At 47.6% G+C, this 15,477-nt stretch overlaps 1 protein-coding gene and 1 long non-coding RNA gene across 2 annotated transcripts; one reads left to right on the top strand and one right to left on the bottom strand.

Annotated features, from left to right (window-relative positions):
* Nucleotides 1–1,345: 1,345 nt before the first annotated feature.
* LOC128418729 (uncharacterized) lies at nt 1,346–2,946 on the top strand. Its single transcript, XR_008331751.1, has 2 exons — nt 1,346–1,413; nt 2,811–2,946. It is a non-coding gene; the product is annotated as an uncharacterized LOC128418729 (long non-coding RNA).
* On the bottom strand, nt 2,885–14,219 carry SLC30A2 (solute carrier family 30 member 2). The gene is made up of 8 exons (XM_053398721.1): nt 13,835–14,219; nt 10,245–10,459; nt 8,978–9,124; nt 7,757–7,910; nt 6,263–6,446; nt 5,814–5,919; nt 4,813–4,947; nt 2,885–3,333 (listed from the first exon to the last, which is right to left on the bottom strand). The coding sequence occupies exons 1-8, from the start codon at nt 13,885–13,887 to the stop codon at nt 3,188–3,190; spliced, it is 1,140 nt and encodes a 379-aa protein (XP_053254696.1). The 5' UTR covers nt 13,888–14,219; the 3' UTR covers nt 2,885–3,187.
* Between the last annotated feature and the right edge of the window lie 1,258 nt (nt 14,220–15,477).

Below are 15,477 nucleotides of genomic sequence, written 5' to 3'. Positions count from 1 at the left end.
GATCAACTCAAGCACCTTATCCACCTCCTCAAGCCTTACCAACTGGAACCGGCCAACACAAAAACAGCAACACAGTCGGCACTTGCAAAGCCCCATGGCAGCAAGAGCTGTTCTAACAGGAGGCTTTGAGGGCAAAAAGAAAAAGCATTTCATGTGATGCTGCCTTAAGCAGCTGTGACTTGCTGACCTTTTTGGGGTCATCGCAGCACGGGGGAAGGCTCTGCACTCCTCCACCTTTTGCACAAAGCACACCAGGCATGCGGCCACGCTGGAGGGATCACGGCGCAAAATGTGCAAGTCTTATGACACGGATTCATCCAGCAGCGCCTGCCCTCGGGGGCTGGACTTGAGGGCAGAAGTCCAAGCCCCCCCTCCCCTACGCCAAACAAGCAGGAAGGCTCTTAAAAGGCCAGCAAGGGCTAACTTGCCACGTATTGAGGTCAGGGAAGTAATATACTTCCCTGCTCTCTAGGGAGCCGTCTATACCAAGCCAGAGCATTGGTCAATTTAGCTCAATATTGTCTACACTGAACGGCAGCAGATCTCCAGAGCTTTCAGGCAGAGATCTCTCCCAACCCCGCTTGGAGATGCCTGAAATCGAACCCAAGACTTAAGAGGTTTACTCTTTGCTACTTCCAGCAGGCTTTTTTTTTTTACCAGGTGAGAAACTGGCTGCTAATAGAAATTTAATTCAGAGGGCCCTTGCCCAACAGAAAGCCCAAACCTGTTACTTAAAAGGCCTAGAGGGAATATTTAGAGTATTTGTGAGCAACACCACAGCTTAAGGTATGCCTCTGCTGCCCTCTAGTGGTTGGTCAGTGACTTAAGTCAGGCTCAGTGAGCACTAGGCATTTACAGTGGTACCTTGGGTTAAGAACTTAATTAGTTCTGGAGGTCCGTTCTTAACCTGAAGCACCACTTTAGCTAACAGGGTCTCCCGCTGCTGCCGCGCAATTTCTGTTCTCATCCTGAAGCAAAGTTCTTAACCCGAGGTACTATTTCTGGGTTAGCGGAGTCTGTAACCTGAAGCGTCTGTAACCCGAGTACCACTGTATGTTTTTTTTTGCAAGGCTACATCTGGTCTGTGATGCTTGCAGCCTGCTCACTTCCTAAACCCAGGCCGGCTGCCGTTTGTGAGGAGCCCCTGACCGAGTGTCCTCTGATGGCCACCCATCCCACAGGCTTACCTGGTGCTCGAAGCAGTACTAGAGCTGCTATTGGCTGTGGCTGACTAAAAGGCCATTTTAATTTCCCACAGTTCCTCAGAATGGTTTCTGTGGCCAGTGTCAGCAGGTTCTGCCAAGGCACTACAGTTCCAGAACACCCCCCACCCACCCAGTGTGGCCAAGCCTTCTCACCACCACTGACTGGGCTCCTGTGATGTTAGTGGCAGCTGGATTCTCAGAAATTAAGGTGAGGCTTTTCCCGCCACACTGGAAATTAAGCAGGTGAGGCCTTAACTCCAAGCCATTCAGAGCATGACTTGCTTTAAGTTCTGCATAGGTCTGCTGTCAAACGCATAAGAGCAGAGCCCGCCCCCCATTTTAACAGATCACTCTTAATACAATTTATAACAGCTTCCTCACCCTATTCCCATGACCTCAGAGCAGCATAACGGTACATAACAATGAAAGCATTGCTTTGTATCCCAACAGCAGTGGCCTTACACAGCCAGGCTGCACCTTCCACCGCCACCCAGTGGCAACCCTCAAAATCTGCTCCCAGAGGGATAGAGGAGGACGGTGAAGTCCTGTTGTGTGCGTAACTTTGGCTTCAACCAGTTATTAAAAGTTTGTGGTGAAGCCAGTTCTGTAAATTCTCAGAGTGTTGCTACGTTGGACACCTCAGGGCATTGTGGGAAATTTAAATGGTGAGGCAATTCTATGGCTAGGGCTCTCCTCAGTCCTGGAGTTGGCCCTGAACTCTAGATAAGGGATGGAGGGAACTGTCAGCATCTTCTTGGTTTCTCATTCTTCCAATCTTCAGTTCTCTACCTCTCCTCATCAGTTTGCATTCTTTCTTTTTAAGAAAAAGCTCCTCATGAAAATTTATCACCACTTTTAGGGAGCCTCTCTCCAAAACAACCTTCTGGGATGCTATTTTGACAAACATACACATCTCTGTAAAGCAATTTCTCCTGAAATAATGTATTTTTGTATGTTATATGCTAGGGCTACCATACGTCCAGGTTTCCCCAAACATGTCTGAGAATTGGTCGTTGTAAATAGTTTCCAGGCGGGATTTCTGGAAAATGGCAAAATGCCTGAGAAAACCCAGACGTATGGCAACGGGGCTGTTTTTGTGTTGATAATAATAATAATAATCTCAAAAACACTTTTTTTTTGCATATAATGGCAACCCCATTATATGCACAAAAATATAGTGGTACCTCGGGTTATGAACTTATGGTAATTCATTCCAGAGGTCCATTCTTAACCTGAAACTGTTCTTAACCTGAGGCGCCCTTTTCCTAATGGGGCCTCCTGTTGCTGCCGCGCGATTTACATTCTCATCTGGGGACAAAGTTCTCAACCCGAGGTACTACTTCCGGGTTAGCAGAGTTTGTAACCCGAGGTACCACTGTAACTAACTAACTAACTAGCTAGCTAGCTAACTAACACACTTTCCCCTAGCAGGTAAATTTTTGAGCAAATTACTTGGCATTTTGCAGTGCAGTTCTGCAGCCAAGAAGTGCAAATTACTAACAATAGGTGGTGTTTTGGTCCATGTATTGCTTCAAAAAGTGCAAATTACGTAAGTTTGCCTTTAAATGCAAACTGAATTGACTTCCTCTCCCATCTCTACTCTAGATACAAGGAGAAAGATCCTAACCCCCCCCTGAGGAAGAGGAAACTCCTTGCATTGAGGAGTTATTACAGCCAAATCAATAAACAGAAAGATCCCAGTTTTATTTTCAGGTACTTATAAAACTATAGGAGAGAGAGAGGAACAGAAAGAGGGAGAAGCAGAGAGACAGACAGATCCGAGAAAAAGAGAGAGAGAGCGCAGTACTTTCAGTTGCTCCCAACAAACTAAGCATCAGCACTTAGGTGACACTGCATGAGTTACTTGGCCCTGAGTAACGGTCACACTGGAACGAATTCTGAGGTAGCAGTTTTGACAAGGCCGCATATCTATCTGCAGGCTGCTCTACAACTCTCCTCAGGTTCTCTTATTTTCTAAACAGTCAGTCAGAGGGACTCTGGCACGCCCGGCAGTCCTTCATGTCCTCGGAGTAGTTCTCGATCTGGATTGTCGTCGTGTGGAAGTTGAAGGCTCCCTGCAGGCGGGAACTCGCTTCCTTCAAGACAGCCTGGGCATCTGCGTCTTTGTCTGGAAAGGGAGGCAAGCAGTGAGCGGAGCAAAAGGAAGACAGGCACTTTGTGTTTATTTGACACAAAGTCCGGGGGTGAGGGGAAATGGTGTACTTGGAGTTGTAGTTCAAAACATCTGGGTGGCACCACGTTGAGGAAGGCGGCACAAATGGATTGATTTCCTCCATGCTACGTGGTGTATCTGGGAGCCTTTCTCACAGTACATGTTTGTGGCCCTACTTGGGCCCCAAATATCTGCGATAGCACCCCTACAGACCTCTTTAGTTTTGCCTGTTGGAAAGAAGGTTTACATCTGGCTATTAGGGCACCTTCTTCCCCAGAAAGGATCAAAACGGACTGTTCATGAAGGTGATTGTGTAATCAACTCAATGGCAACAAAAACATAACCAAGGACAAGGCCCACAAACTGGTCAGGATCCAAGCAATTTCAGAGCCTCTCTCCCCCATCCGCACCACCACAAGCGCCCTCTGGTATATATGAAGCAACATCCATTAGTTGCTTCAGATGTCATGTGAAGATGTTCTTGCTTTTTGTTTTTGCCTGTGCTTTCTGTGACCTGCTGGATTGGGCCCTATTATCTCCAAATGCTGTCTTTAACCAGTTCCTGGTATTCATTCACTGATTTTGTGATAGTCTTACTTTGTTCGGGGTTATTTTTGCATATGGCTTAAGAGAGATTTTTAAACGTTTTAGAAATGTTTAAAAATAAAAAATTGTATTGTGTTTTTATTATTTTTTGTTGGGAGCCACCCAGAGTGGCTGGGGCAACCCAGTCAGATGGGTGGCATATTATTTTTTATTATTATTATTATTATTATTATTATTATTATTATTATTATTATTAAACAAATACAAAGTGTTCTATTTTTTAAAAAGCACAGGGTTGGGGGTGTGCGGCAGCTGAAGATCCCCATTCAGCACGCTGCCTAAGCCATCCACCTACTGGGTAGGAGGAGGTAGGATCAAGGGTTGAGGTTGGCAGACCATCCCAGTCAAAGCCTGGCTTTTCTGGGTGCCAACACTGTCTATGCCCAAATGCTTTTCTTCCCTAGTTGCAAAATCCAACATCCACCTCAGCTACAGTGACTGCACCTTGTAACCCCTAAACCTGCAACTCATCGAGGCATGCATAGCCATGTGGGCAGGGAAGGAAGAAGAGGGACTGTCTCCCCTGCCAGATATATCACAAGATGCTCATATTTCTTTTTTAAAAAAAACAAACAAACCCAAAACAAAGTAAGTTTCTAGAATTTGTAGAACCTGAGATGCAAGGCAGCGTGTGCAGGCATCAGTCCCCTCATTTGTTTCTGTGCTCCCACCTTTCAGTTATATTTGTTTATTTAGAACAGCCTTTGCCAACCTGGGTGGCTTTCAGGTATTTTGAACCACAACTGGAAGCCCGATTTATTATATTTTCTCTCCCCAACCCCCTAGAAAAAATCCTGCAGATACTCCTTGCTCAGGAGTGCAACTTACTGATGGCAATGTGGACAGACAGCACGGGCTGAGACACCGTCAGGGCCCAAATATGGAGGCTGTGCAGGGCTTTCACTCCATTTATGGACAGCAAGATACTTTTCACATCATTGAACTCCACACCCTTTGGGGTGGCTGCAGAGAAGAAAAAGGTGGAAAAGGAGATGCTGGTAAGAAGAAGACAACAAGATGACACAACTGCTTCTTTGTCTTGGGTAAAGCTAAAACTATGTGTTTGATTAAATTATACCAGGCATAGTCAAACTCGGCCCGCCATAAGTTTTGGGACTACAACTCCCATCATCCCTAGCTAACAGGACCAGTGGTCAGGGATGATGGGAATTGTAGTTCGAAAACATCTGGAGGGCCGAGTTTGGGGAAGCCTGGATTATACCATGGAAGATGACTTCGTGTTTCCTTCGGGGTCCTTTTCCCAGCCCTGAGAGCCATGGAGAGAGGACTGGAGGACCTCATTTGGCCCCCAGGCCTGAGGCTCCCCACTCTTCCATTTCAGCAGCTGGAGAGGAAGGGACCCTCCAGAGCAGGCATAGGCAAACTCGGCCCTCCAGATGTTTTGGGACTACAACTCCCATCATCCCTAGCTAACAGGACCAGTGGTCAGGGATGATGGGAGCTGTAGTCCCAAAACATCTGGAGGGCCAAGTTTGCCTATGCCTGCTCCAGACTCAGAGGAGTGGTGCTTCCTCCCCCCCACCCCATTTTCTAGACTCAAATGGTGCACCCTTCCAGCTGCTATGGGGACAAAGAGGCACAGGGCGAAATAACTAACACATTACTACCCAACCCAAACCCTTAGAATGCAACAGAAGTCAAACAAAGGAAAAGTAAAGCAACTACCTGCATTTTAAGTGCTGCAATGTCTTGCTTTGACTTACAATGTCCCCCCACACCAAGCAGCCTCCCCCATACATAGAAAATTCATGGCATAGTCCAACCAGATACTCCAATCTCTTTCGCCCACTACAAAAGGGGAGACTTGCCTTCCATCAACACAAGGACAACATCTCGGAGGATGCTTAGGGTCGTTCCAAGGACCAGGATGGAAAACAGGAAGGTGCAGATGGGATCCACGTATTTGTACTCTGGCTGGAGGAAGAAGGCGAAGGAGAAAGAACACTGTGAGCCTCTCTGCCTTATACAGCGTCTGTTCAATGGTCTATCTAGATCGGTACCCACTACAATGACCAGCAGTAGCTCTCCAGGGTTTAAGGTAGGGATGATGCTGAGGACCGAACCCAAGATGCTCTGCCACTCGACTGCAGAGTCCCTGCTCTGCTCCGCACCTAACTTATTACTGGCCCCAAACAAGCTTGTACTTTACAGAGCCAACATGGTAAAAGCAGCAGTTGTCTCCTAAGAGAGTCGGCAGAGCTGCTCCATCATGGAATAAATATTCTTTGCAATTATCAATTATTCCAGACCGCTTTACCTTGAAGTAGATGATGTAGGCTGCCACCAAGACTCCAATGCTTTGTAGGAAATCCCCAACCACGTGGATGAAAGCAGCCCGGACACTGGTGTTGGGGCCACTGCCGTGACTGTGCCCATTGCCGTGACTGTGCCCATTGCCGTGACTGTGCCCATGCCCTGACTGGTGGAGAACAATGCCCATTCTGGAGGGAGAAATTAAAAGGAAAAGTGGGCAAGGAGAGAAGACTTTGCCAAAAGGAGAGCATCAGGCTGCAGCAGAGGCAAAGATGGGAAGCAGGGCCATACCACTGGCTCTGCTCTCTGATCTTTCCTGAACTCTCTTCCAGCCTCAGCTGGCTGTCACTTGTTACTTTTAAGAATTGGTATCCGAGCTTCTTTGTTTTCCTCTGCCCTCCCCATTGCTTTTTCCTCCTCTGTCATTTCTTTCCGACTGCGGTGGGCAGAAACTATCTTTATTTTTCCATAAGCAGTTCTGGGACCCTTTCCTCAGCTGACGGGCAGAGAAATAATGCTACAGTTAGAGAACTAAATCCCACACTGGCTTCTCAACTCCTCTTGCATTCTGTACATAAGTTTTATTACTTGTTGTTTGCCACCCTGGGAATCTTCAGAAAGAAGGGCAGGACAGAAATCTGATAATTGCACTAAATCAGGGGTCAGCAACCTTTTTCAGCCGTGGGCCGGTCCACCATCCATGTGGTGGGCTGGGCTATATTTTGGGGGGGAAATTGAACAAATTCCTATGCCCCACAAATGACCCAGAGATGCATTTTAAATAAAAGCACACATTCTACTCATGTAAAAACATACTGATTCCTGGACTGTCCACAGGCCGGATTGAGGTGATTGGGCCACATCCGGCCCCTGGGCCTTAGGTTGCCTACCCCTGCACTAAATGAAGAACATCAAAAGTAAAAACACTCAGAAGTGGGGGCAAGAGAGTTGGGCTCTTCCTTTGACCAGAGGCTTTTGTTCATTCAGCCCCTGTCATCCAGAAGCAAAAACCCAGGAAGCTGTTTCACACCAGCTCAGATGGTCTGCCCAGCCCAGTAATGTAGACCCTTAATTGGGAGTGTCTTTCCAGGGCCTCTGGCTAAGGTCTTTTCTATCACCAGCTTCCTGATCCTTTTTGCACAGATCTCTATCTCCACACATGCCTGCAGGCTAATCACCTGACTTCATTATCACTTCAAGTGACAATATAGCTTTTAAAGTCAGTTTCCAGGAGGCTTCAATAGAAACTGCTTGCAAAGGGACTTCAAAGTGAAGGCAGCCACGCCTTTACCTACCACCTGATGTCAGTGGGCAGGACCAAAAGGCTGGAGATTCCCCACAATGAACACAAGACGTGTTTTGGCCTACAAAGCATGGTACCACTGATCTATGCAGCCCGCAATCCATTGCCAGGATCAACCCCCATCTAAGGAGAATCTCCAGTTTATGCAACTTCCTTAGGTGCCCATTCAAGTGCATTCTGAGCATGCTTACATACATGATGTTTACTGCCACGGCACAGCCAGAGGTGATGAGCATGGCATTCCCTTCTATCTCGTACTCGCCCGAGATCAGCCGTTGCACTGCTAAATAAACCAGGACACCAGTCACCACCCAGATAGACAGCACGGACAGCAGGGCTCCCAAGATCTCTGCAGAGAAAGCCAGGAAGGTTTGGTTAGGTTAGGTGTCAATGGCAGGTGAAGAGCAACAACTCCCCAAGCAAGTAATTTCTGAGAGTTTGGTCCTAGCTGCATACACTTGGGAGTATGTCCACCAAATAAAGCTGCCCAATTAGACTACTCCAATACATTCTCTTGCAACAGACAGACCAATTCACAAGGCAACAAGAGGCCCAATTCAGTGCTGCTCTATTTGTGCAGGCAGCCTCAACAGTAAAAATTATGTCCTGAGAACTGTTTGAAACAATAAAGACATTAAGCCCCTTATTGGAGGGGGAACGGGAGAAATTGGGACCTGTGTGTAAATTGTCCCGTGTGCAGGAGTTCCATGTGAATCGGGCCCACAAATCTTACCGTCCCCAATTCAGCCCTCCCTGCATCACTGATGCACACACAGTTATTTTCTGGGCTTAAAATGAGATCCATTGTTCCCTCTGCTTTCAGAAAACCAAATACTTTTAATTCTACCTTCTGAAAAATGTCAGGTAATGCTAAATAATAATAATAATAATAATATAGCTGCATCTTCAGCAGCACAATTGGATGCCTTCATCTGCCCCAGCTGCAACAAAACATGTCGCTCCTGTATCAGTCTCTACAGCCACAGCAGGCGATGCAACTCTCCAGCGGTTTGACTTCACCCCAAAGGCACACTCCTCCATTGTCTCCCGAGACAAACGGAGGCCAACAACAGCTGCAAGTACTTGGCAATCATTTTTAATTATTTCTATGAAATTTTATACACATTTTACTTACCAAGCAAAACTAAGTTACATTCATTTAACCAACATATCTTTTGAATTCCCAAATCATGTTACAACCTTTCAGCCCTGCTCACTGGTTTTGTTTTGTTTTGTTTTTTAAATTCAGCATGCCCCACCAACACAGCTCTATAGTCTCTGCTCAGAAGTTTGCATTTGATCTGCTACAGTGTGAATGTCACATAGCCAGCAGGCACAACCTTCGGTGGGCTTCCTTGGAAGTCCGCTTAACTGTATTCACTGGGACTTACTCCTTAGTAGCCATGATGTTGTTACCTGCTCGATGCCAACCAAAATTCATGGTCTTGGTAGGGGGCCGAGAGGACATCCAGAGAGAGAAAAGGCTGATCATCATGCTGGCGAAGTCCGTCAAGAGGTGGGCGGCGTCAGTCATGATGGCAAGGCTGTGGGCAAGGTATCCCCCTGGGAAAAGAGAGCCCCACAGGCAGAGGGCAGTATTAGAAACAGAGATATGAACGCTAGGAGCTAAATGGCACCTTAATCCTAGGTTAAGGGCACAACAACGGAATGTCTAGGCGCACTTTTTTATAACAGGAATACAAAGCTGAAAATGAATGAACTGCAGCTAAAATATTATGTTCCTTTTTCATGTGGTCTAGTCCTTCCTCTGCCCACCCCCCTAATATTCTTGAGAGGGTCTCTTCTCCAGTCTTCAGAGAATAGCTAGAAGTGGAGAGGCAGAAAAGGGTCCTCTTTTCCTTCCACTCTGCAGTTTTAATCTGAAATATTAGGCGCAGTACCGCACCCAGAACTCAGAAGCTGCTCGCACTAATGAAATTCCCTGTTGCAAAATGTGCCTAGAACAATGCGAATTTCCAACACTGATTACAGATGATTCATGTATTACGGCAGTGTTGGGGAAACTCAGGCCTGTGGGCCAAATACAGCCCTCTGGGCCTCTTTATGTATCCCTTGGAACTCCCCTCCACCCAAGGCCATAGCCCTCACTGGCTGTGCTTCACACCCCTTCAGTGTGGCTGGCTGGAATGTGTTGCAAACTGCCCAGGGAACTTATGGTGAAGGGCAGGTAAATACAGTGGTACCTCGGGTTAAGTACTTAATTCGTTCCGGAGGTCTGTTCTTAACCTGAAACTGTTCTTAACCTGAAGCACCACTTTAGCTAATGGGGCCTCCTGCTGCCGCTGCGCTGCCGGAGCACGATTTCTGTTCTCATCCTGAAGCAAAGTTCTTAACCTGAAGCACTATTTCTGGCTTAGCGGAGTCTGTAACCTGAAGCGTATGTAACCTGAAGCGTATGTAACCTGAGGTACCACTATAATAGGAAGAACTGGGACAGCTCAGTCAGTACAGCATGAGACTCTTAATCTTAGGGCCATGGGTTTGAGTTCCACATCAGGCAAAAGATTCCTGAACCGCAGGGGGTTGGACTAGATGACCCTCGAGGTCCCTTCCAACTCTACAATTCTATGATTCTATAGGATGATGATGATAATTTTGTACACAGTCATGATGCACAACCCAAACAGCAAACAGTGCTGTCAAAAGGCGTCAAGAGCCTTACCCACAACTTCTCCCACCATGAAGACCAAGCAGATGGCCGAGGCGACGTAGAGCTTCTTCCGAGCTCTCTCTTTTTCAGCATTGTAGCTGCTGTTAGATGCCCAGCTGGAATGGCAGTGCTGGTTCCCGTTCAGGCCCAGCTCGAAGGAGGAAAGGTCTGGAACGTAGCCGACCATTGGGTTTGGGAAATTCTTACCCACGACTCCTAAATAAGACCTGTGTCATAAAGAGAAGATTTTTAGAGAGAGAGAGAGAAGCAGAGACAGAGAGACAGAGAGTTTGTCTCAGGCAGAGATGCTGCTGCCCCCCAAACTGTAAATTTGCAGAAGCACAACAATAAACTGAATACCCCCGCCACCACAAAAAAATGTCCAATAAGGACCAAGTATGTTAGTTAGCCACACCATGTTGAGTGTCAACTGGAAAAGCAAAGCAGAAAACAGCAGAGGCCTTACTTCAGCTCCTTATGAATTTAATTCAAAGTCACTGTACTGGAGCTATTAGTGTGCAGGACTAGGACATAGGAAGCCCTCACATGGCTGGGAAGCTCACTGGGTGGCCCTTGGTCTCTCAGTTTAACCTACGTCACATGAAGATGAAATGGGGGTGTGGGAAAACTAGGTACATAACCTTGAGCCAATAAATAATAATAGTAGTAGTAATAATTTATTCCTTTTACTGTGTTGCCCCAACCACTCTGGGCAACATGGTGGGATATAAATGTATCCCTTGGTTGGAAAGAAATGTAAACTAATAAATAAATAGTATCTTGATCACATATATTATTATTATTTAAAATAATGTTTCCTTTGATGGTATGGCATTGAAGTTCTGCTGTGCAGCAGTGCCAAATAGAGATCCTCACAGTGTTAGCAAAACAAGCATGAAATAGGCATGTGCCTTTTGTGTGTGTTTGCTTGTGTGTGAGAGAGAGTGAGTGAGTGAGACTGATTTACATGCCCTCCAGTCATTAGGCAGCACTACCCAATCTGGCTTCTCTGCACATATGCACCACTCAAGTCAAGGGTGGGGACCCTCAGGCCCAGGGGGCAAATGCAGCCCCTCCCCCTCCACAGTTTTCTACCCAGCCCTCTTGATTCCTCCTTGGCCAAGCCCTATTCATTCCCCGGGTCATTTGTCCTACAGCACCTGCCCTGCTCTGCCCCTCCCTGGTGTTCTTTTCCTGGGTGGAATGTGCCCTTGCAATGTGACAATGCCTCTTGCAATCACTGGCAGGGAACCTCTGGGGGCTAGATGCCAAAGGCAGGCAAGAGGGACACAGGCAGAACAATGGGTGGATGTGATTCTTACCTTTCATAGAGCAGGCTGCATTCCGAACATGTTACTGTCAGAGGTTCTTAACACACACACACACACACACACACACACACACTCCTACACCTCTGCCTTCTATCTGCCCAGGCAAACAATTTCGGTTTCTACACTCAAGTGCCAAAGGAGGGCAGGGGAGACCAGGGTTCAAATCCCCACTCAGCCATGAAGCTGGGTGCTCTTTACTGCAATAATGCAGTTAACATGCAAGGGTTTTGTTCTGTATATCACACCAAGTTCAAGCTTTTTAATGTATATAGCAATTTGTAAATTTTTAAGGATATATACAGCATCTCTTGCAAAGCTTGAGCAAACTTGGGACCCTGAGGATGGGGTGGGAAGGACCTTATTTTCTCTCCATGCAACCTTCTCTGCCAAAAAAACCAAACCCTTTTTCTCTCTAAAGTTGCAATTCACATTTCAAGGGAAGCTTCTGATGGTGCCCTAGAAATGCAAACTGCCGCTTCCAAGAGGCAAGTTTTCTTGCCACATTTGCCTGGAAGTTGCTTCCTTGCAGATGCTCTTTATATTACAAGAACAAAGGCAGAGTTTAGCCCACGCTGGGTGACCTTGGCATATAATTCTCTCTCCCTAACTTACCTCACAGGGTTGTTGTAAGAATAATATGGGAGGGGGGGAGGTAAGCACACTGCTCAGTGCTTCTTTCAGGAGGGTGGTGTGTAAGTGTAGCAAATACATGTCGCAGCCCAGGGCTCTCTCTAAAACAGCCCTGCGTTTCTCCTGAAATGCTGCCATCCCCTGCTGCAAAGCATTTTATGCTAGATTAGACAAGATTCCATTTTTACATTAACTAAACTGGAACAATCCCTACCCTCTGATCCCACTCTCTGTTCACAATCTCTGCTGCAAGAACAGAACCCACATTCAGCTCATAGGTTTTCCCTGGTATAGTGGGGGTGTACAGAAACAACCCTTTTGCCTTGCTTTTAGATACCCTTATTGCAGTTGAAAAAGGATGTCAAAGTTACTTAATAGTGACTAATTACTCTTTGAACACGCACCCTGGGAGGGCTTGAGCCGGAGGCTGCCATCCTTTTTTCACGCAAAGCTGCCTGCCTTGCCGTTAACAAATACACAACAGATATCGACATTCAACAGATAAAGCTTCTCTGAAATTTCATGCCAGGAAAAGTTTAACTTCTTGATTTGATTCTAGACCACAGACAGGGAACCCTTGGCTTTCCAGATGTTGCAAACTTACAGTCCCCTCCCAGCTGATATCAGATAGCCCCCCCCCCCACTTCCCTGTTGAACTTCCGGAGCCCATGTCAGCAGTCATTTTAAGCTACTTTTTATTTTAGAGTTAGCTTTTAACTGATTTTATCTCCACGGTGTTTACTGAGTTTGCTGTTTCTACTACTTAGAGAGGAGTACTGTTAAGCATGATGTAAATTGCCAAAACCAATCAGTAAAGTCATTCCTGGCCCATGTTCCTGCTGGTGGGGGCTGGCAGAATTGGGGGTCCAACAACATCTGGAGGGCCACAGCTTCTCCACCCGTGTTTTAGGAATTGGCAGGATTTTTCTTTTCTTTTTTGTAAGTTCATTACACTTCTTTGGGTTCCAGTCCAGTACTGTAAGAGAGAGTGGCTGGGAGGGTCTGCATGCACAATTTTGGATCTGAAGGCTTCGATGGAGCCCCCAAACTCTAACCAATAGGCTGGGTAAGATGGGGAGGTGGGCAGGCGGTGGTGAGCCCCTCTCCCAAAGCCAGCAACCTAGATAAGGTTGCAAGGCGCTCACTTGGGGATAACTCCTGAACGCAACACGATTCACACCTGAGCAAACACAGGTTTGCACACCTACAGTCCAATCTTGCACCTATTTAGTGCCATCATCAGATCACCCTTAACTTGTTGGGACTTACCCCATCTACAAAGGTACCAGCTTAAATAAAATATTGGGGGGAAAGGCAAGCTGCGCCCCACATAATCAATCACAAGGCACACACTATTTGAATGGCAATGCCTATCAACTCGGGGTGCGGCGGAAGAATCAAATATTTTATTGGGGGGAAGCCAGAAGGGACCTGGGCCCCTTGGAGTTTGCTCCTATTGCGGAGTAAACATGCTTAAAATCGGACTGCACTGTGGCAAAGAATTAATGCTGGGGAAGCAGTAGTAAATGGATCTGGAGCTATATTGGCGGGAAGCGTCCGCATTGCCTTCGGGGCGGAGAACTGTAGGAGCAGAACGCAAAGTGGGGGAAAGAAACGCGGAGGCCGCTGCCCGCGACTCACCTGCTTTCCACGCCGTTGAGGAGCTGGCTCTTCTCTCCCGAGCCCGGCTCCATCCTCGCCGGCAGGTGCAAACCGGCGGACGCTCCTTTCCCCGCGGAGGCCCCCGCTCAGCCTCGACCTCTCCGGCCTTGCGCCCCCTTCCTCGGCCGCCTCCCCACCCGGTAAGGCCGGCGTCGCTGGCAGCTGGCTCTTATCTCGGCTGGGCGAGCAGCAGCCCGTGTGAAAACGGCGCCGACTCGTGCGCAAAGCCCCGCAGGGGGAGAAGGAGGGCGCTGCGGCCGGGGCGGCCCGGCTGCAAAGTTTGCAAGCGCCGGCTGACCTGGCGGGCGCGGAGGGAGCAAGACGCCGACCCCTCCCTGCCCAAGGGCCGCTGGTGATCCCATCCTTTCCCCTCGCGCGCACACACAAAAGGGTGGGGGGGGGGTGGGGGAGTTCCGGGTTTGTTTGCTTTTTCAGGAGATGGGGCGCAAACCCAGAAACTCCAGGGGCAAAACTGGAATTTCGACTTGTTTGTGTCTTATCCAACATAAGGAGAGCCCTGCTAGATCCAGTCCCCGATGGATGCTCAGTGAGCAGGGCTGAAGGGTGCGCTGGCTGCTACAATGACTTGTGGTCCACTGGCTCTTTAAAACCCTTCAGGGTGGGGACACCCCAAAATATAGCCCAATGAGGACTGAAATGAAAGTATAATGGAATGGAATGGATCTTGAAAGAGGTAAGGGTGTGAAACAGGAGCGTTCCACACTGCAACATTTTGTTGCAGCTCACATTGGTCTTTTACTGCTTTTTCCTTGCTGTTCAAAGAACAGCTGGAAATTCTCCTCCAACCTCCCCAATGTTCAGTTTTCATTGGCCAGTTGTTTGTCCAGGGGCTTCCTTCTGACTGGAGAGATGCCACAAATTCTGTGCACTGTTGTGCCTATGATGTGCCTTATGGTCATTCTGTTCACACCACCCAGTCAGGGCTGCCGTTTGCCAACGATCCACCCAAAGAAAATAATTTTAAGAGATGCCAGACCCACTCTGCCTTTCAGCCCCCCCCCCAGGTACTACAATTGTCCATTTCAAGAGCTGGCAAGTGATGACACAGCTAGCTGGTCTTTGCTGTTTGTTCTCAGGATCTGGTAATCAAAGGTATACTGTCTTGGAAAATGGAGGTTCTGTTTTTAGCCATTGTGCGGTTTAGCTTGTTCACTGCACTTCTGGCTAATCCTTTTTTTATCCAAAGCTGTCTAGTTCCCACCCACCGCATACATTTAAAGCACATTTAGATCACCTGAACAGTACGGCTTCCCCGAAAGAATGAACTACATTCCATAGAACTACAAGTCCCAGCACCCTTAACACACTACAGCTCCCAGTATTCTTTGGGGAAAGTTATGTGCCCTAAATGTATGGTGTGGACATGACCACAGTGATTATTGTAACATCTCTGACCCCCTGGCCATCCGATCAAGGGCCATTCAGAGGTTATCCTCCCCATCTCCCAGGAAGGTAAGTCAGTTCCCATTCATCCTGGGAAGTTGCTTGTTCTTGACGGGGGTTACACTCCCTCTGAAGGAGCAGGTAAGTAGCTTGGGGATACTTCTGGGTCCATTGCTGTTGCCAGAGGCTCAGGTGACCTCAGTGGCGCAGAGTGCCTT

This window comes from Podarcis raffonei, chromosome 8 (assembly GCF_027172205.1).
Source record: "Podarcis raffonei isolate rPodRaf1 chromosome 8, rPodRaf1.pri, whole genome shotgun sequence".
NCBI classification, from domain to species: domain Eukaryota; kingdom Metazoa; phylum Chordata; class Lepidosauria; order Squamata; family Lacertidae; genus Podarcis; species Podarcis raffonei.
Note: the sequence above shows the minus strand (reverse complement) of the source record. Positions and strands in the feature narration are given on the sequence as shown.